Here is a 22,710-nt window from a genome sequence, read left to right as displayed (position 1 = left end):
TTTAACTGTAATATTTTTGTCTTTAACTGAACTTTTTGGTTTTGGGCTGAAGCAGTCTACTAACATTACATCTTTACTGCTAAATCAGTTACAATAGACCCAGGTCATGGTTTAGATCATCATTAAATCCCGTTTTTTGAAATCCGGAAATGTAACTGCCATTTTGTTTCTGGATTTGAAAACTTTGTTATGCGTAATGGTTCTCCATGGCAAAACTATGTACATTTTGACCACAATTGCATTTTGTCTTAATATTTGACAAAAAAGTGAACTGCCACTGGGATGAACAATTTAACTAGTGAACCAGAGCCCAAGGCTAATAATCAGGAGAGGCAAGTTTCAATCTTGCCATGGAAAATGAAGAGTTTATGTCAGATTTATTTAATTAACTGACTTTAAAAAGAACTGGTCAGTAGTGGTTTATTGTTGATCATTGAAACCCTTCCAGTGTTAGCCATATAATTATCTCCAATCCTGCAAATGTATTGTTGCTTTTTGAAATGACCTAGGAAGTCACTTCCTTTTATCTAAGAAATACTAATCATTGTGGCAATATAACTTAGGCTGCACATTCAAAGTGTTTCATCAGCAGCTCATGAAGGGTCATTAATAATGGCATTGCCAGATTTCAGAATCAGAATTGGGTTTGTTTTCACTGAGCTAATAGAAATTTGTTGTTTTGCAGCAGTAGTACAGTGCAGTACATAACATAAATTATTGTAATGTATATGTTTTTAGTGCAAATAGAGAGCAAAAATACTGAGGTAGTCTTCATGGATTCTGTTCAGAAATCTGATGGCAGAGGTGAAGAAACTGTTCCTAAGGCATTGACTGCGTGTCTTAAGGCTCCTGTACCTCCTTGATGGTAACAATGAGTAAAGGGCATGTGGTGGAGGTCCTTAGTGATGTTTGCCGCCTTTTGAAAATGCCCTCGGTTGTGTGGGGAGGCAATAACCGTGATGGTTCACAACCTTCTGCTGAGTTGACAACCTTCTGCAGATTTTTCTAACCTTGTGCGGTGGCCTCCTCCACACCAGATGGTGATGCAGGCAGTTGAAATGCTCTCCACTCACAACACGCTGGAGGAACTCAGCAGGTCGGGCAGCATCCGTGGAAACGATGAGTCGACGTTTCGGGCTGGAATCCTTCGTCAGGTTCCGGCCCGGAACGTCGACTCGTCGTTTCCACGGATGCTGCCCGACCTGCTGAGCTCCTCTAGCGTGTTGTGAGTGTTGCTTTGACCCCAGCATCTGCAGATTATTTTGTGTTTACGAAATGCTGTCCACGATGCATCTATAGAAATTTGCGAGTGTCCTTGGTGATGTACTAATTCTCCTCAAACTCCTAAGAAAATCAAGTCCCTGGCATGCTGCCTTCATATTTGCAACAATATGTTGGGCCCAGGATAGAGCCTCAGAGAGGTTGACACCCAGGAACTTAAAACTGCTCGCCCTTTCCACTGCTGACCATTTGATAAGGACTTGTGTGGGTTCCACGACTTTCTCTTCTCAAATTTGACAATCATTTCCTTCGTCTTGCTGACATGAGTGCAAGGTTGTTGTTACGCCAACACATGTAGCTGATCTGTCCCACTTCTGTACACCACCTCATCGCTCATCCGAGATTCTGTCTACAACAGTTGTGTAATCGGCAAATTTATAGATGGTGTTTGAGCTGTGCGACGCCATACATTCAAAGGGGGGGAGGTAGAGGGAATAGAGCAAAGGGCTAAGCAAGTATCCTGAAGTGTGTTGGTGTTGATTTGTTAGCAAAAAGGAGATGTTATTTCTGATCAGCAGTGACTGTGGTCTCCCGATGAGGAGGTCGAAGATCTAGTTGCAGAGTGAAGTGCAGAGGCCTATGTTTTGAAGCTTATTGATTAATATTGAAGGAAAAATTGTGTTCAGCAGCCTGAAGTTTGTGAACCATTTGCAATTACCTGGTTTTGTGCATTAATTGCTATTAAAATGTAGCCTGATCTTCATCTAAGTCACTTTAGTGTCCAGGCCTGCATTTAGCTGTCCTTGAGCTGGTGGGTCAGGTCAGAGGTATGGAATCACAGAAGGCAGACTCCCTGCTGTACTTTGAATCCAGTACATTTTTAATACAAGCTATGAGTTTTATTCTCATCTTTATTTGTGGTCTTTCATTGCAGATTTAATTAATTATTAATTTCCCCAGTTGTCTAAGTGAGATGGCTTTAGTACTATAATAATTTTCCACTGCTATTTGTTAGCATTTGTTAGACCTGTACCATGCATCTCTACAGGTCTTTTTTCGAGGTCTTCTCTGAAAGTTGTTTTCATCGAGGCATGGTGCACATAAAGAGATCTTTCTTTAGAAGAGCAGGTTCTGTCAGTAACCTGTGTCTTTTTTTATAGGGCAGGGCACCTCTACAACCCACACATCCAAACTCATCTCATTGATTGGAACACCTGACTCCAAATAGCTTTTGTAGAAGGATTACCCCAGAGGGTCACATACTTTTTTTGAACCTAGACTGGGATTGTTTAAATGGTGTACTCAGTATAATTGTTTGTATATTGTTAGCCTTGGCAGATTGTGTTTGTCCATTATTGTGAATTAGATGAAGATCAGACCACATGTTATGAGTAATTAATGCACAAAACCAGGGAATTGCAAAGGGTTCACACTTTTTCTTGCAACTGTATCTTTTCTGACAACATTGATCAATGAAAGAGTATTTTATTTGAGATTTGTTAGGGAGTTTTCTGGAGCTATGTGAATATAGCAGATATTAATTCAAAGAAGAGCCAAACTTCAGTTCTTAATGTGGATTGTAAATTGCAAGCAGTAAATTGAAGGTAAAAACGTGCCTTTGCACTTGGTGGAGCACAGGTTGCCTACAGACTAAAGCCTGATTTATACTTGTGTGTACTGGCTACGCCGTAGGCCTGATTTATACTTCTGCGTAGCCCTATGCCATAGCGAGCATGCGTTGTGTCTGCGTCGCTGTGCAATTCACCGCCAAAACGCTAGTTGGCGGTGGGGTTTCTATGCCACTGTGTTGAGTTTCTTCATGAGAGACATGGACGAGGAAATGCATTTCAAATATTTTCAGATGGTGTCAGGTAGATTTGACGATTTGTTTCATCATCTCCAACCACTTATTTCGCATCAGTGTACAGACCAGAAATGCGTAGGAGGAAATGTGATGCTACCAAGCAGACCAATCACAGTTGTTGCGGTTTGTGTTGCCGCGACGCGTGAGTTACTTTTTTGGGGAGGTGCATGTCACCCTATGGCGTAGGGTACACGGTACCTACTGCGTACATTTGACACAGAAGTACAAATCAGGCTTAAGAGCTATGGTTTGTAAAATGCTGACCATGAGACGTTTGGATATGCATCAGCCAAACGTTAAGACAATGGGGTTGTGCTAATTGGCCTGCATCAAACCAGGCAACATGGCTACGTCAATTGCACCATCGTCACTTGAGTTCAAGCTGGCAGACCAGGCTAATGATGTTACTTAGCATAATGGTCACAGGTATAGGCAATCAATAGTTTTTTTGTGTACTCAGATAGCCCTGACAACATTAATTTTGGGTGTCATGGAATTTCTGTCCCCAGGAGCTTTTTAAGACTATTTGTGCTAATTACTTGGTGACAAAGATGTTTGAACATTCAGAGGTGTCTCCCTCTGTAGATATGTAATTCAATGGAATCATTGTCAACCCAAAACATTGAAGTAAACAATGTCATTTTAACTATTGAAATTGTATTGAATCACCTGCTGTTACCTTTGATCTCATGGTTATAAAAATGGGATGTACTTTTGGCTTTGTGAGACTAGAGCATTGCCAGAAGAAAGCCCATTTGTTATGATGAATTCTATATCACCAGCTTCAGTATCCTCTGGTGACTTTGATTACAGTCACAAGAAGATTTTATGGATAAGATGGTCTTAATATTTCAATAGGTACGTATAATGTCAATGAAATGTATACAATATACATCCTGAAATTCTTTTTCTTTGCAAATATCCACGAAAACAGAGGAGTGCCCCAAAGAATGAATAACAGTTAAAAGTTAGAACCCCAACCCCCCAACTCCCCCCCCACATAAGCAGCAGCAAAGCAACGAACCCTCTCCCCCCCCACCAGTAAAAAGCATTGACACCCCCCACTGAGCTCTCAAGCTTGTAGCGAAGTTTTCTCATTCTGGGATATCCCCAAAATAGAAAATTCCTTAATTCTTTAACTTTGGCATCATGGACATTCTGCCAATTTGTCTTAATTGTGCCAAAATTTCTATTACTTTTAATATTTCACAGTTCAGACATGCATTTCTGCTGGTTGTTGTAAAGCAGGTTTTTATTTTGTTTTCAGGAACCTTTTGATGTTGATGAGTACATTGAACGCCTGGCATGGAGAACACCGGGTGGAGGTTCCAAAGGTGGGGCAGAAGCCTTTGATCCAAAAAGGTAATGGATTTTTAATGAAATTTGAACAAAGTTGATCTTTATTTATGAAATTATCCTCATTGGAAAATGTGAACACTTGAAGCTAATGCATATTTGTTAGTGGATTTAAAGTAATTGGCCATGACAGGTTTTTGTTTTCATCAGAAGGAAAATAAATGCTTTTATGATGTATTGATTTTCATTTCTTTGGTTTTTTTTTCTACATATGAGTAATTTTCAGAGCCATGTAATTTCTACCCTAAAGTATGTCAACTGAAAGGAAGTACAAGAATTGGGGTTTATCTTGTCTTGAAACATGTTATAAATTTAGTAAGTCTACTTATTCCACTTGTGTTCTGTGAACTTACAATTCTGCATTTCTTTTACTGATAAGTATTTTGTCATGTGTTTCAAACTGCTTTCATACTTGAAGGTTAGTCTCTATATTTGAAAAGATTACTTGTTATTGTAATAAATTTCTTGGTTTGTTGAGGTGATGAGCAGTACAGTACTACCGTGCACTTTTCAGATTAGCTCAGCTGCTCACCTGTACCTTGCCTTCATGGTGATTGTTTACTGTTTCTGTTAACTAGTAATTTAAAAATGGCATTTACTGTGTAAGTGAAAAGGGGGTTGGAGTACGGGATAGGAAGGGTTAAGTGGTGTATGTGACCTGGAAAATATAGCAGGGGCGGGAACTAGACAAAGAACTGGGCATGGTTAGGATGTTGCAACTGCATGCTCATCTCTTAGAATAGAAGTGCTTACTGACCTGTACCTCTGCACGTGAAGTTGTTGTGACCATGATGAAATTGCTAACCACAAAACCGTCATAAGCGTGGACAGGGGAAACAGGTGCTAACTGAAACCATTCCTTTTGGATATAAATGTAACCTTGTACTCGTGCAAGGCAGAGTTGATTGCCAGACGCTGCAGATGTGTATGGTGGTTACCTCTCCTCGGATCAAATTAAATAAAGATTTGATCGAGCGAAAACGTGGCCTCTGAGTGGTTTCTCCGACTGAATAATGAATCGGTATGGACATTACAATTTGAAGTATTGGTAGAATTGGTGAATATTGTTAGCTACCTCACTTTATTGACATTTCCTGAATATAGTAAAGTGCAATACACAAAGTATTTGTCGCAATTTTTATATAAACCTTGTTAATGTAATGATTCATTTTCTTAAAGAAAATGCAAGTTATTCAGCTGAACTAATTCTGTGCTTTGGATAGTTTGAATGTGAAGGCTATGTGTAGTCTTACTGACTTGTAATTAAACATATTTGAACTAAAATACAAAAATACATATTTGAGCCAGAGATGGACCCAAACAGTCCCTCAAAAAAGATTGTAATTGGAGATAGCAGAAGAATGTGTTATTAGATAAATTATATTTATTATTAAGTCCCTCAAAGGACATAAATTGCTTCTGCTGATTATAACAATCTTCAATGCACCTGATACCGTGTTGATACCAGGTGACTAGAAATTTATTACCCAGAGTCATTATTACCCACCTGTTCTGAGATAGAGGTGTCCTTGAGGATATTCCTACTTTTTGAACCATAAATTGTTTAATTTTTTTCCCAGATATAAATTACATGTCTCAGTAGAGGATTGCATGTTTTCTTTTTTAATTAATTTGGAGTCCCATTTATATATAAATTTTTCTGCCATCTCTTCTCCTACCATATGTAAGCCAATTGTAACCCAAGAAGGAATAGTTGTCTCATCAAAAAAAGAAGCAATAAAACGTGCTTGTGCAGCTAAATAATATTTTTTAAAATCTGGTAATTTTAACCCTCCTAATTTATAGTCCCAGGTCAATTTTTCCACGGAGATTCTAGATATTTAACCGGACCATAAGATAGACGAATATGTCCATTGAGAATCTTTAAAAAATTATTGGATAATGGGATAGGTAAAGACTGAAAAAAATCTTCATTTTTATGCAGTTTACCCTGCCCATCAGTGTGATGGGAAGGTTTATTCACCTACATAGGTCCTCCTCGACATTGTGCAGCAAGGGGAGATAATTAAGTTTATAAAGGTCATCCAAATTATGATCCTTCAACTTCTGGTAATTTTCCACATCCCCCTTCCTTCTTCATTTCCCCAGTCTAGCCTGTTACTACTTCTCACCTACCTATCACCTCCCCTTGGTACTCTCCTCATTCCCTTTCTCCCATGATCCACTCTGCTCTCCTATCAGATTCTTTCTCTTGCCATTCACCTTTTCCACTTATCACACCCCATCTTCTTACTTTATCACCCTTCCGTCAATCACCTGGCTTCACTTATCACCTTCTAGCTTGTCCTCTGCCCCTTCTCCCTCCTTTTATTCAGGCATCTTCTCCTTTCCAGTGCTGATGAAGGGATACTGCCTGACTTGCTGAGTTGCTCCAGCATTTTGTGTGTGTTGCTTTGTACTTTCAGCATCTATGGAATCTCTTCTGTTTATGATTAGTAAATTTGCAGATAACATAAAGATTGGTAGTGTTGTGGATACTATAGAGGGTGGTTTTTGGCTTTAGAGTGGTGAATTGGCTGAAAAATGACAGATAAAATTCAAGCAACGCACATCAAAGTTGCTGGTGAACGCAGCAGGCCAGGCAGCATCTCTAGGAAGAGGTACAGTCGACGTTTCAGGCTGAGACCCTTCGTCAGGACTAACTGAAGGAAGAGTTAGTAAGAGATTTGAAAGATAAAATTCAATCCGGCTAAATGTGAGGTGATGCATTTTGGAAGTGATCATTAAGCTGACATTTGCTATGAATGGTAGTGTCCCAGGGAGCATTGATGAACAGGGGGATCTTGGAGTACAAGTCCGGAGATCCTTCAATGTAGCAGAGGAAGTACTGTAGATAATCTGGTTAGGAAAGGCTTTGAATACAAAAACAGAGAGATTATGCTTGAACTTCTTTGAAAATTTGGCTGGGTCTCAACTGGAGTACGGTGCGTACAGTTCTGGGTGCCACACCACAGGAAGCATCTGAGAGGAGATTCACCAAGATGTTGCCTGTGATGGAGTGTTTCAGTTATGAGTAGTACTAGAGAAGGCAAGTCTGTTTTCCCTGGAGTGGAATAAGTTAAGAGGGGCCAAGATTGAGGTGTAAAATATTGGGCGGTGGATGTTTGATAGGGTAAAACAGATTTGGAATAAAGGGGAAGAGATTCAGAGGAGATGGAAGGAGATCTTTTTCTCATTTGCTTGAAAAGAGTATATGAAGTAGTGTTGAAGTCTGTAGATAAGCACTTGAATTGCGTAGACTGCAAGTGCTGGGAGAGACCATTAGTGTGGATGTGGTGGTTGAATAGCCTGTTTTCTTGCTGTATGTCTCAATAACTTTGACTCTAAAGTTCCTCTAAATGCCTCAGAAGGCCAGATTTCAATTTCAATATCGAAATCTTTGGGAATACTTGGGGAGAAAATGGCTTGGAATAAAGATCAGAAAATGTCTATTTGAAAGCAAACGGATTCAGAAATTTTGGGTGTACTTGGTGAGGGCAGGAGACGAAGAGTGGCTATTGTGGGTTGCAGAATTAGAGGAAAGGTATAGTAAGACCATAAGACAAAGGAGCAGAAGTCGGCCATTCGGCCCATCGAGTCTGCTCTCCCATTTTATCATGAGCTGATCCATTCACCCATTTAGTCCCACTCCCCCACCTTCTCACCATAACCTTTGATGCCCTGGCTACTCAGATACCTATCAATCTCTGCCTTAACTACACCCAATGACTTGGCCTCTACTGCTGCCCGTGGTAACAAATTCCATAGATTCACCACCCTCTGACTAAAAAAATTTCTTCGCATTTCTGTTCTGAATGGGCGCCCTTCAATCCTTAAGTCGTGCCCTCTCGTACTAGACTCCCCCATCATGGGGAACAACTTTGCCACATCCACTCTGTCCATGCCTTTCAACATTCGAAATGTTTCTATGAGGTCTCCCCTCATTCTTAACTCCAAGGAATACAGTCCAAGAGCGAACTGGTTATTATAGCCAGTTAAAATTCAGCAAATCAGCTTTCAATCAAGGGTACAGAATTGAAGCACGTTTCTACAAAAAGGCTATTGAAATGTGGAAACATGAGGAAATCTGCAGATGCTGGAAGTTGATTGAAATGTGGAGTAGGCCATGATGTATGAAATTTGTGAGGTGAGCAGCATTGGAAGCAAGTTAACAGAATATGACCCTGTCCTCCCTGCTCCTTATCTCCATATTCTATGTACTGAGCAAGAGCAGGGAATGAACTAAGTAGTTTTCTTCATTGGAAGGGAAAGATGTCGGAATGGGTATATAAGGATCTCAATCAAGATTAGAGGTGAAATAGGAAGACAAAGATCTAAATGTGTGCTAACCAGCCACAAGAGATGGAGCTATAACAAATGTTTAAGGATGGAAATCTTGTAGAGGTGTATTAGTGGCAGCTGTTCAATTTATTGGGAGTTGTGGACACAGCTCAGCACATCACAGAAACCAACATTCCCTCTGTGGGCTTTGTCTATCCTCTTGCTGTCTCAGTAAAGCAACCAGCATAATCAAAGACCCCACCTACCCCAGACATTTTTCCTGATTCCCTCTCCCATCAAGAAGAAGATGCTAGTACTAGGCTCAAGGACAGCTTCTTTCCCAGTGTTATCAGACTTGTGAATTGACCTTTTATTTGACAGGATGAACTCTTGTCTTCACAATCTACCTCATAATGATCTTGCACTTTATTGTTTACCTGCACTGTACCTTCTCTTAGATGTTACTTTGCTGTGCATTGTTATTGTTATACTATACCTTATTCTTCCTCAATGTACTATGTAACGATCTGATCTGTATGAACAACATGCATGACAAGCTTTTCACTGTATCTTGGTATATCTGACAATAATAAACTAATACCATTTATTGAACTGTTTAATTATTTATATTTCGAATATTTAAAAAGTAAGAAAAAAGGGAGAATTGGTGTTTGTAAATTTGAACTCAATTTCAGTCTAGTGTATTGTTATTTCTGGTGAAATTCATTTAATGCTGTCTATGAAAACTCTTTGTAATGTGGCCCTGTGCTCATGGTTAGTGGAATGAATGAAATCATTACCTGCATTATCCCACTATTAACAGTCAAACTGGAAACCAAGTTATATAATGGTATCTGTGTGTATTAGAAGCCATAAGTAGATTGTTTTTTAAATGAACAGTAACTTTCTTTTATCTAAATCTCATATTGAAAATTTTGGATGACTATAATCTTGCACCACAGGCTTTTGGAAGAATTTGTGGATCACATCGAGGAGCTGAAGATGCTGGATGAACGCATCCAAAGGAAGGTAGAGAAGCTGGAACAACAGTGCCAGAAAGAAGCTAAAGAGTTTGCAAAGAAGGTTCAAGAATTACAGAAAAGCAATCAGGTCAGTAGTAACTGTGCTCTCAGACATGAGAATGTAGATGCTGGAATCTGGAGCAAAAATACAAACTGTTGGTGGGATTCAGTGGGCCGAGCAGTATCTGTGGGGGAGAAGAATTGTCTACATTTTTCATTGAGAATCTGCATTAGGACTCAAAGTGGAGAGGGAAGATGGCCTATATAAAGAAAAAAAGAAGGGAAAGGTGAGAACGACCAGTAGGTGATAATTGAACTGAGTATGGGTAGATGGAGGCAGGTAGTGGTAAGTAGAAGTAGACAAGAAGAAAGAGCAGATGGACTCATGCAAGGGGTAGGGAATGTGAAGATGAAGCTGGCAAGGAGGGTGATAGCAGTAGCACAAAGGCTACCAATGCAGGAATCTGATGAGTATGAAGGGTAATAGTGGGAATCATTAGGGACAAGATGAATGGCAGATGGAACCAGATGGGGGAAGGACCTGGTGCTGAAATGTGTGGTTAGTTTAATTTGAGACTTGTTGACCAAATCTCTTTTTTGTTTATTCACTTAATCTTTTTGTTCTTAAGATATGCAAATACAGGTCCACAATCCCTTTTCCGAATCCCTTGGGGCCAGTTGCATTTCGGAATTAAGAATTTTTCAGATTTCAGACCCCCCCTTCCCCACCCCCACCCCCCGGATACCAAAAAACACATATGCTCAAGTCCTTTATTTAGCTTGTTTCAGTGCAGTGGACTTTAGGACCTGGTGGCACACCAAACCTACGCACGTCCTCCCGTATAGGTTTAAATCATCTCTAGATTACTTATAATACCTAATACAATGTAAATGCTATGTAAATAGTTGTTAAACTGTATTGTTTAGGGAATAATGACAAGAAAAAATTTTATTCCAACAAAAACATTCAATAAAACATAAAAATGTACAGCTTCAAATGAACCGAATCAAACACATGGTAAATGACTTATTGGAATAAATGTAGAACGTCACTGTCACTTATAAAACTTCAGTAACTTGTCTTTCTGTTTATTTAAATCATATACAGTGGTAGTTCCAACACTACTTTCTTCAGTAAGACACCACACAGACACACCACGATCAAGCTTCTGCAATAACTCCACTTTCTGCGTTATTGATAATGATAGATGCTTCCTTCTCTTTTTCTCATTGTTACCCATAGGGGTATCTGCAACACTTTTTGACACTTTCACAGTGAAATTAAACACAAAGTCAACAGCGAACACAAAATATCAGCGAGCAAATGCACGTGTAACCAGTACGAGCGCTGAGCCACAACTGACGTCTGGTGGCCTCTTGCTAGTGCTGCCACGTCACACCTGAGTGACGTCAGCTGTTGGTGAAGAAAACTTCGGTTTTCAGAGCCTTTTGGATTTCAGAATTTCGGATAAAGGAATGTGCACTTGTATTCAGTAATGAATTGCAAGAGTAAACTTGTAATGATAGTTACTTGTCAAACCTTTGACAGATTATGAATCAAACTAAAATATATATTTATTGTCCCTAAATTTCAAAATTACATTATTTTATGTAGAACTAGGCTGCTATTTTTAAAACAAAAATTAATAGTTTGTATTCTGGAATTTTTAGTGGCAGATCAGCGTTGTGATGTTATGCTAGTGGTACTTCCTCAACTGCTTAGGAAGAATAGATTGTGCAGTGTTGCCAGATGGTGATGGAAGTAAATTGATTTCTTTGTTTAGCTATTTGATTAACAATGTCTAATTTCTTTGCTTCTCACCTTAAAGTGATGATTCTTGGTTCTGTGGGCACTATCAGATTTTCAATAATATCCAAATGCAGCCCAAGATACTTCGTAATTGAACAATAAAAAAGTGAATAATTCTTTCAGTTATTAAGTTAGATGTTAAAAATTTGGGCACAGATTTTGGAAATGGACTGCTTAAGTCTTAAAGCATGACTGCGGAAAAGGTGGAGAACAGATGGAAAACAAGGAAATAGAGTTTGTAGCAAAAACGAGAAAATCTGCAGCTGCTGGAGGAACTTAGCAGGTCAGGCAGCATCTATGAAATAAACAGTCGATGTTTCAGGCTGAGACCCTTCATCAGGTCTCAGTTTGTGCTACTACTACACTGTGAAGTCTCTTCCAGGCAAGCCTACCCTGAAGTTGTTCAAATCTTCCTTTCCTGATGAAGGGCCTCAGCCAGAGACGTCGACTGTTTACTCTTTTACATAGATTTGCTCGACCTGCTGAGTTCCTCTAGCATTTTAAGTGTGTGGAATAGAATTTGTGGTGGATACCAAAACTAGTGGTTTCAGTCATTGTAGTATGTCGCTTGCATTTGGGTGATGTTTATAGCCCAGGTTTGGGCATAATACAAGGTACTGGGCAAGCAGCCTGACAAATTGGATATGCTGCAGGGAAGGAGAGTTGATTATGAGGTAGAGCTTTTAACATTGTACGTGTGGAGCTTGGCATGTTTTCACAATGCTGGGGGATATTGCAAAATTGAGTAAAAGAAGTATGCCACAGCTTGAGATTTGAGAGATTTGAGAGATTCCAGGGGTAAAAATGGAAGTTGCAGTACATAAGAACATAAAGCAAAAGAAATAGGAGCAGGAATAGGCCATCCAGCCTGTTGAGCCTTCTCTGCTGTTCTGTAAGTTATGGATGATCTGGCTGTGGGCTCAGCTCCACCTAGCTGCCTTTTCCTCATAGTCCTTAATTCTCTCTAACTGTGTCTTAAATACAGGTGAATCTCTGGCCATGAATTGCTGTATTGGAGTGGGACTAGTTAATTGGGCAGCACGGGCTTATTGGACCAAACGGGACAGTTACCATGCTGTATCTCTAAATTAAGAAAAAGTGATCTACCTGAGTTCAATACTTTTGTTATTTCTAAGTTTAAGTGGATTCTGCCATTTGCGGAAAAGCAGTAAAGAATTTAGCCTTGTCTTGATAACACAAGATAAAAATTTTGGTAATATGTTACCCTTCACTGCAGGTTGTGAAGTCCATTTTAAAATTTAGCCAATTACTAACAAAATATTCTTTATCAATAAAGTGGCAGATTTCCAGATGTGCGCAAGTTGTATAGATTTATGTATTAAACAATTTTAAATTGCTAAGATTTTGACTGGTTCTTAAAAAAATCACAATATTCTGTGTTCCAATTTAAGGTTTTTTTTGTGGATTGATTCTCACATACTTTGATGTTATGAATGGCAGTGAAAGCTTGAGAAGATGTATAGTATACTATTTCTTATGGATAATGATTAATACTATGCAATAGTTACCAGTGCTTTGTTTATTGTGGCATATCTTTGAGAAGCTGGGATTTAAACAGTGTTTAACATGGAGAAATACAGGTTCATTCACTGAGGGAGAAGTGGTATGTAATCAATAAGTTTTCCTGTTTGTTCGATCTAATATCCCAAAACAATATGTGGCCTGGAGTTAATACTGTGAAATTCTCAGATTATAGCATTAACAGTGTTATACCGTCTTTGGTCAGTTGTTTCTCTCAGTGAGCCAGGACAATTGTGGTGGAAGAGTTAGAAATATTTGCTGAAAGGTATAAGCAGGTTAATGCTTGCCTTTTTGGACTTCAAATTTAAGATGAAGGTATAGAGTACATATCTGAACCTTTGGGATCATTGATGTACAGAGGGATCTGGAAAGTCCATAGCTCCCTGAAAGTGGAAACACAAGTACCTAGGGTGGTAAAGAAGTCATTGAGTATGAATGTTGGGAAGTCATGTTGAAGCTCTTTGTTTAGGTCACATTCAGAATATTGTGTGCATGTTACAGGAAGGATGTGGAAAGTTTGGAGAAAGTGTAGAGAAGATTCCAGGCAGCATCTATGTCAATAGAATTTATTAGCTATAACGAAAAGTTGGACAAATTTAGATTGTTTTCTCTGGACAGTTGGAGTCTGTGGGGTGAGCTGAGATAAGCGAATAAATTTTTGTGAAGGCATAGAAAGAGTAGATGGTCAGGCAACGCATACACAATGCTGGAGGATCTCAGCAGGCCAGGCAGCATCTATGGAAAAGAGTACAGTCAACGTTTCACTCCGAGATCCTTCATCGGGTTCTCCAATCCTGCCCAAGTGTCTCGGCCTGAAACGTTGACTGTACTCTTTTCCATAGATGCTGCCTGGCCTGCTGAGTTCCTCCAGCATTTTGTGTGTGCTGCTTAGATTTCCAGCGTCTTCAGATTTTATTTTGTTTGTGAGTAGTCAGATTCTTTTTCATAGAGCATAGTTTTAATGTGAGAAGGGGAAAGTTTAAAACAAAAAGATTTGTGAGGCAGGTCTTTTTATGGGTATGATGTGGTTTTATTCTCTGCACGTTGGATGTTAGATAGTCTTTTGTATATACTTATATATATGTTTGTCTATCATCATGACTTAGATGAAGATCTGACTACATTTTTATGAGTAATGCAGAAAACCGGCTAATTGCAAAGGATTTGCAAACTTTTTCTTGCAACTGTATACAGTATACAGATGGAAATAAGGAGGAGCTGAGGGCAATACAGAGGGACCTGAAGGCTAGGATCAGGGAGACTAAAGACAGGTACAGGAGGAAGCTTGAGTGGAAACTCCAGCAAAACAACATGAGAGAGGTCTGGAGTGGGATGAGGACCATCACTGGGTTCCGGCAAACTAGCAACAGAGGAGCTGAAGGCAGTGTGGACAGGGCCAACGAACTTAACCTGTTCTTTAACAGATTTGACACTGTGACCCCTGCTCATCCCCTTCGTGAGCCATCTGTTGTCGGCCCCCAACCAACACATATTCCACTCTCCCCTCCTACCCCTCCTCACAGTCCCCCACCCTGCTCTCATGACTATACCTCTTCCCCACACGAAACAACCACGGTGGGCTTCACAGCTGAACAGGTGAGAAGACAGCTGAAATGTCTCGACCCAAGCAAGGCTGCAGGACCGGATGGTGTCAGTACCAGGGTGCTCAAAGCCTGTGCCCCTCAGCTATGTGGAGTACTTCGCAATGTCTTCAACCTGAGCCTGAGGCTCCGGAGGGTTCCTGTGCTGTGGAAGACGTCCTGCCTCGTCCCTGTGCTGAAGACGCCGCGCCCCAGCGGCCTCAACGACTACAGACCCCCACATCATGAAGACCCTGGAGAGACTTATTCTGGAGCTGCTCCGGCCTATGGTCAGGTCACACTTAGATCCCCTCCAGTTCGCCTACCAGCCCCAACTGGGAGTTGAGGATGCCATCGTCTTCCTGCTGAACCGTCTACGCCCACCTGGATAAGCCAGTGAGCACTGTGAAGGTCATGTTTTTTGACTTCTCCAGTGCGTTCAACACCATCCGCTCTGCTCTGCTGGGGAGAAGCTGACAGCGATGCAGGTGGATGCTTTCCTGGTATCATGGATTCTTGATTACCTGACTGGCAGACCACAGTATGTGTGCTTGCAACACTGTGTGTCTGACAGGGTGATCAGCAGCACTGGGGCTCCACAGGGGATTGTCTGGTCTCCCTTTCTCTTCACCATTTACACCTCGGACTTCAACTACTGCACAGAGTCTTGCATCTTCAGAAGTTTTCTGATGACTCTGTCATAGTTGGATGCATCAGCAAGGGAGATGAGGCTGAGTACAGGGCTACGGTAGGAAACTTTGTCACATGGTGTGAGCAGAATTATCTGCAGCTTAAAGTGAAAAAGACTAAGGAGCTGGTGGTAGACCTGAGGAGAGCTAAGGTACCGGTGACCCCTGTTTCCATCCAGGGGGTCAGTGTGGACGTGGTGGAGGTTTACAAATACCTGGGGATACGAATTGACAATAAACTGGACTGGTCAAAGAACACTGAGGCTGTCTACAAGAAGGGTCAGAGCCGTCTCTATTTCCTGGGAAGGCTGAGGTCCTTTAACATCTGCCGGACGATGCTGAGGATGTTCTACGAGTCAGTGGTGGCCACTGCGATTATGTTTGCTGTTGCGTGCTGGGGCAGCAGGCTGAGGGTAACAGACGCCAACAGAATCAACCAATTCATTCGTAAGGCCAGTGATGTTGTGGGGATGGAACTGGACTCTCTGATGGTGGTGTCTGAAAAGAGGATGCTGTCCAAGTTGCATACCATCTTGGACAATGTCTCCCATCCACGACAATGTCTCCCATCCACTACATAATGTACTGGTTGGGCACAGGAGTACATTCAGCCAGAGACTCATTCCACTGAGATGCAACACTGAGTGTCATAGGAAGTCATTCCTGCCTGTGGCCATCAAACTTTAGAACTCCTCCCTTGGAGGGTCAGACACCCTGAGCCAATAGGCTGGTCCTGGACTTATTTCCTGGCATAATTTACATATTACTATTTAACTATTTATGGTTTTATTACTATTTAATTATTTATGGTGCAACTGTAACGAAAACCAATTTCCCCCGGGATCAATAAAGTATGACTATGACTATGTGGATTTGTTTTTGTGTTTCTTTGTTTCGTGGCTGCCTGTTAAATGAATCTCAAGGTTGTATAATGTGTACATACTTTGATAATAAATAGACTTTGAACATAGATAATTTTCATCCAATTACTTTGCTTCTTTGCCTTCAGTTTGGTGTTGCCGATATGTGTGAAGGTAAGGGACACAAGTCAACATGATGGTTGCAGACTCTCAAATAGAATCATGCAAGAAATCCACATTTCAGGTGTGGGCCATGCACAATCTAGAATTTGTCTGTGAATATAAAAAGTAACATATGATGAGTCTGCCCAATGTTTTACTAATTTTGAACCTGTACAAAATGTAATATGGTTAAAGAAGGGAATTGAGAAGGGAATGTTTGTTACAGTACTGAACATTTACATTTGTTATCTATTAATAATAGTTGAAAACTAGACTGCAGTTAACTCTTACAATGACCGAGTTCTTTTGAGTTGTGAATAAGCCAGTTGAATGTTTAATGATTTGAAAGCTGTCTCTCCCAGTGAATTTAAAGCTCAGTTATCTATACATAAGAAGTTATTAATGGTATAGAAAAAGCTTAATTGTACTTCAGAGGATTACTTAAGATTAGTCACAATTTTTACTTTTAGTTTATATTAACAAAATATAAAATTAATTTTTTTCACTCTGCAAATCTTATAAATTTTCACACCTGATCTCTGGTGTAATATCTCGGTTGCAAAGAAATGAAACTTGGAATCCTTTCATGCAATTGTTATTTCACATCTAATATTAGTGAAGCTTTGCTGCATTCTCTCCAATGCAAACACATGCTTCCTGAGGGAGACCAAACTTGTATACCATTTCCAGATGTGTGTCGCCATGGCCATATTTAATTAGAGCATGAGGTCTCTATTTTGCACTCAAATACTCTTACAAAGATACTGTACTGCACATTAACTTCTAATAAATTATGCATGAGCAGACCTAGGTCCATCTGAACACTAGCACTCATTTGAAAAGTATTCTTTGTCTTTTTCTACCATTGTAGATAACATCAAGTTTTTCCACATTGTGTTCCATTTCCCACATCCCTATTTGACTCTGACATCCACATCTACCAGCAGTCTTTCTGTATCGTCCTCTAAATTTGCAAGAGATTACATACATTCCCTCAAACAAATCATTGATGTAGATTGTGAGCTGCTGCGGGTCAAGCCGCAAAGCCTGTGGATATGCCATAGAGTTTAAGATGTAGTGTGGTAATCCAGTGACCTGGACCATCAATACAAAGGGATCTAATGAATTTAAATATGGTTAAAAATCTCACACTTCATAAAACTAACATCAAGTCTCTGCTGCAATGAATAAAAGTTGTTATGAAAATTCATCTGCCTCACTGACCTCTTTCAGGGCTGGAAATCTGTCTTTCTTACCTAATCTGCCTATGCTGTATCCAGATTTGTGTGATTGACTCTGAATAAACCTCTGGAGTGGTTTAACAATCCTGTCCATTGCCTCATTAGCATTATATTCAAACAGAGGATAAAAATGGATGGTTCACATCTGGATAGCAGTAACAGGATCGGTCCGAGTCAGCATGGATTTATGAAGGGGAAATTGTGCTTGACTAATCTTGTGGAATTTTTTGAGGATATAACTATGAAAATGGACAAGTAGATGTAGTGTACCTGGACTTTCAGAAAGCCTTTGATAAAGTCCCACATAGGAGATTAGTGGGCAAAATTAAGGCACATGGTATTGGGGACAGAGTACTGACATGGATTGAAAATTGGTTGGCTGACAGAAAACAAAGAGTAGCGATTAACGGGTCCCTTTCAGAATGGCAGGCGGTGACCAGTGGGGTACCGCAGCTGTTTGCAATATATATTAATGATTTAGATGAGGGAATTAAAAGTAACATTAGCAAATTTGCCAATGACACAAAGCTGGGTGGCAGTGTGAAATGTGAGGAGGATGTTGAGATAATGCAGGATGACTTGGACAGGCTGGGTGAGTGGGCAGATGCATGGCTGATGCAGTTTAATGTGGATAAATGAGAGGTTATCCACTTTGGTGGTAAGAACAGGAAGGCAAATTATTATCTAAATGGAGTCAAGTTAGGACAAGGGGAAGTACAACAAGATCTAGGTGTTCTTGTATATCAGTCACTGAAAGCAAGCATGCAAGTACAGCAGGCAGTGAAGGAAGCTAAAGGCATGCTGGCCTTCATAACAAGGGGAATTGAGTATAGGAGCAAAGAAGTCCTTCTGCAGCTGTACAGGGCCCTGGTGAGACCACACCTGGAGTACTGTGTGCAGGTTTGGTCTCCAAATTTGAGGAAGGACATTCTTGCTATTGAGGGAGTGCAGCGTAGGTTCACAAGGTTAATTCCTGGGATGGTGGGACTGTCATATGTCGAAAGATTGGAGTGACTGGGCTTGTATACTCTGGAATTTAGAAGGCTGAGAGGGGATCTTATTGAAACATACAAGATTATTAAGGGATTGGACATGCTGGAGGCAGGAAGCATGTTCCCGCTGATGGGTGAGTCCAGAACCAGAGGCCACAGTTGAATAAGGGGTAGGCCGTTTAGAACGGAGTTGAGGAAAAGCTTTTTCACCTAGAGAGTGGTGGATATATGGAATGCTCTGCCCCAGAAGGCTGTGGAGGCCAAGTTTCTGGATGCTTTCAAGAAAGAGATGGATCGAGCTCTTAAAGATAGTGGAATCAAAGGTTATGGGGATAAGGCAGGAACTGAATACTGATTGTGGATGATCAACCATGATCACAGTGAATGGCGGTGCTGACTTGAAGGGCCGAATGGCCTATTCCTGCACCTATTGTCTATTGTCTAATTGACATAAGCTTTACCTTCAGATATAGCGAAGTCATCCTCAGCTCAGAAGACTTCGTGCAGTATTCCCAGCCAATAAATGGTGACAAATCTCTAATTTAGCAAAGAAGTTCCATTAGGTTAGTCACTTAACAGTCTCTCAGAATTATACCTTATTATACCTTATGCCAGACTCCTTTATCAAAATATCTGGGTACCACCGATAGGACAAATTTACCTTAAATGAGAGTAGCCCTTACAGTCATCAATATTAACTCCAGACTCTAAAGTCTCATGGTCAAACGTGGTTTAATGAAAAAAACATCTTATTATCATCTACCCTTAGCTGGTGAGTTAATGGTTTTCATGTTGAATAACATTTAGAATAAACATTGAAAGTGGCAACAGAATATGTGTTTTATTAGACTTGTATAACATTTGGAGATGAGTAAAAATGCCAAGATCAGGGTGAAGACTTTTTTAAAGCTTTGAAACATTAAACTATTTGCCAGCAGAGATAGCAATGATATTTAATGAAAATAGTCCAGGAAAAGTTGGTAGAATGGTATTTTTGTTGTTTCTGAATGGATAAATCTGATAATTTAAGCTATTTGTTTCTCACTGACCACTGGAGCTAAATACACAGAAATTAGTATCTTTATTATTAAAAGTAAATTATGTAGTGCATACTTCTCTTTTTTTTTACCCCTATAGATTGCTTTTCAGCATTTCCAGGAGCTGGATGAACATATCAGTTATGTTGCAACAAAGGTTTGTCACCTTGGAGACCAACTGGAGGGGGTAAATACACCAAGGCAACGGGCTGTAGAAGCGCAGAAACTGATGAAGTATTTTAATGAGTTTCTGGATGGAGAGTTGAAGTCTGATATTTTTACAAACCCAGAAAAGGTAGGTCCTGCCAATAGGATAAAAGTGGATATTGGCTATTGGCTTAATATTTGCAAGGATGAAGATCGGAAAACACAAGAAAATTGGAGCGGGAGTAGGCCACTCTCTCTCAAACCTGCCCTGCCATTCAGTATGAACATGGCTGATCACAACTCTCTTTATTGTCAGTTCTCCGGAGCCACAGTTTCTCGGTTTTTCAAATATTTATATATCTTGACTTTAAATATTTCTAAAGAAATCAATGTTTTGAAGGATGCCTATATGGAACATAAAGTATTGCGCTTCCAACCTGAGTTTGGCCTCATCATGGCAGTGGAGGAAGTCCTGGACAGACAAGCCTCCAACCTAATTGCATTGACATCAGTTTCTCTAACTATTGGTAATTTCTCTTCCCCATCCACTCTTTCTATTCCTCATTCTGGTTATCCTCTCACCCCTTCTCTTCTTCTCACCATCCCCATAGTTCCCTTCATCCTTCCCTTTCTTCCACGGTCCACTATCTTACTAGATTCCTTCTTCTTTTGCCCTATACCTCTTCCACCTATCCCCTCCCAGCTTCCTACTTCTTGCTTCCTCCCCACCAACACCCCAATTTCGTTCTCACATGATCTCACCTATCACTAGCTTGTACTACTCCCCCTCACTTCACTTTTAAATCTGGCTTCTGCTCCTTGCTTTCCATTCCTGATGAAGGATCTTAGCCCAAAATGTTGACTGTTTATTCCCCTCCATATGTTACCTGACTTGCTGAGTTCCTGCAGAATTTTGTGTGTGTTGCATCTGCAGAATCTCTTGTGTTTAACATGGATATCAACAAGTGTTTTGTAGTAATTCTGCCATCCTTACATAGTGACGCGTTATCATGTAACGATACAGTTTTCACTCATCCTTGCACTTAAAGCCCTAATGAGATCATATCAGTTATTGCAGATTTAAGTAGTTTCAGCTGTTCACGTATATCTTGTCCCAAACATGATCTTATTAGGAGTTTTGTTGCACTTTGTTGGATTATGTTTTTATTAATCCTTCTTGGGAATATTCATTGCTTATATTTGCTCAAAACCTTAAGGCTGTTAGTGGGATGAGGACCGGCAGGAAGTAGTAGGGTGTGTACATGGATGCAGACTACTAAAAAGATGTTAATGTAACAACCACTGAGGTTTCTTAAATGTTGGTTATATATAGCTCTTTCCGAATCTTGAAAACGGCATTTTGAAGTTGTATGGTAAATTGAGATAATATAGTACTATTATAATATATTTCAGATGATACAGCACTGGGGAACCATATAGTGCAGGTGACTAATTATGTTGCATTGGTGTAGTAATCTGCTTCTCATCTCTACATTCTGGCATACTTGGGTGCTAATGTTATGTAACCTCAAAAAGGCTGGTTTGAGGAGAATATTGAATAGGATTTTGCATTGTATTTGTCCAAAAATGAAGGCTGTTTTTCAATCTTTTTGTTTTGTTTTTAACCTCTGTTTTACAATAGATAAAATTGCATTATTATTTTCTTCACTATTCCAAATTCAATTTCTGATGGAATGAAATGGTTCCTTAAATTTAATAAGCCAATTTCACAGTTTAATAATGGGTTGTGGGTCTCATTGACAAGACTTAAGTTAATTGTTCATTCCTAACTACCCATGAGAAAGTGTTGGTGAACTACTTTGAACCATTGTATATGTCATTCTTGAACGAAACTAACCTTCTTCCACATTTTAAAAAAAAACAAGTTAACATTGTTTTTTTCCCAGATTAAGGAGGCAGCTGATATCATTCAGAAGTTGCATCTCATTGCTCAAGAGCTGCCATTTGATAGGTGAGGCAAACATTCAAATTAGAAAGATAGTCTTTAATTTTCAACTGTCAGGTGTATCTGAAATAAATAAGTGGTGACTTAATTTGAATCTGATAAAACAAGCAGCTTTTCTTAAAAAATCATGTTGGCCAAGTAACCCTGCAGGTTAATTGCCTGCTGTTTTCTCTTCCATTTTTCATAAGCTGTTCTCAGGACAGTGCAATAAATGCAATGCATTGAGCGTGTGACTGTTGAACTGGTGAGACCTTGAAAGTTTCAAAAAGCACTGATTATGGATGTGGAAATCTATTGTCAATCTATTTTTCACTGCCCAGTTCTTGATAATTAAATTTTTATGTATTAATAAATGATTTTGTCAGGCATTTGTTAATAAATATTTTGTGTTTGGTATTTATTAAACATTAAAATGTGACAGTGGATGCTTTATAAGGAAGTATTTCTTTTTCTCTATGTCCTTAGGTTTGCTGAGGTGAAATCAAAAATTGCAAGTGAGTGCTTGTAATTAATTCTGTTAGAATGCAATAGCAGGAAAGCTCCCTTCAAAAGCAGTTTAGATGCTGAAACTCTGACAGGGTTAATGAATATTGTATTGATGGAATATTAACTTTCGATGGATAAGTGCTTCACTGGCATGTTGGTGAAAAGTTGGAGAATATCTAAGAGTTGCAAAATGGATTAAATTTTCAAATGTTCTTTGTACCACATTAGTTGATCAAAATTTTGTATTCTGAGAATGACAGGAAAATTGCCATCTTAAAATAAAGTTGCATTTGAATCTTGTAGTTACTGTCTTGCAATAAACTAAATAAAGAATTATGTTAGCAATAGCACAGTGCCATCAACCACTGGCCTTCCATCCTAGCCTCCCACCCAGTTCATTCCTACCACGTGATATGCTGCAAATTAATGTACTTTTGACAGCACTGTGGTACAT

General features: G+C 39.7%; 1 protein-coding gene across 1 annotated transcript in view; it reads left to right on the top strand.

The window, feature by feature from the left end:
* Positions 1 to 22,710, top strand: part of exoc5 (exocyst complex component 5) — a 56,776-nt gene that overhangs the window by 3,406 nt on the left and 30,660 nt on the right. The window contains exons 2-6 of the mRNA XM_063049376.1: positions 4,353 to 4,447; positions 9,685 to 9,832; positions 19,758 to 19,952; positions 21,712 to 21,776; positions 22,236 to 22,264. Of these exons, the coding sequence (XP_062905446.1) occupies positions 4,353 to 4,447; positions 9,685 to 9,832; positions 19,758 to 19,952; positions 21,712 to 21,776; positions 22,236 to 22,264 (532 nt within the window). The remainder of the gene's footprint in view (positions 1 to 4,352; positions 4,448 to 9,684; positions 9,833 to 19,757; positions 19,953 to 21,711; positions 21,777 to 22,235; positions 22,265 to 22,710) is intronic.

This window comes from Mobula hypostoma, chromosome 1 (genome assembly GCF_963921235.1).
Source record: "Mobula hypostoma chromosome 1, sMobHyp1.1, whole genome shotgun sequence".
Classification (NCBI taxonomy): domain Eukaryota; kingdom Metazoa; phylum Chordata; class Chondrichthyes; order Myliobatiformes; family Myliobatidae; genus Mobula; species Mobula hypostoma.
The sequence above is the reverse complement of the archived record's forward strand: the minus strand, read 5'-3'. Positions and strand labels throughout refer to the sequence as shown.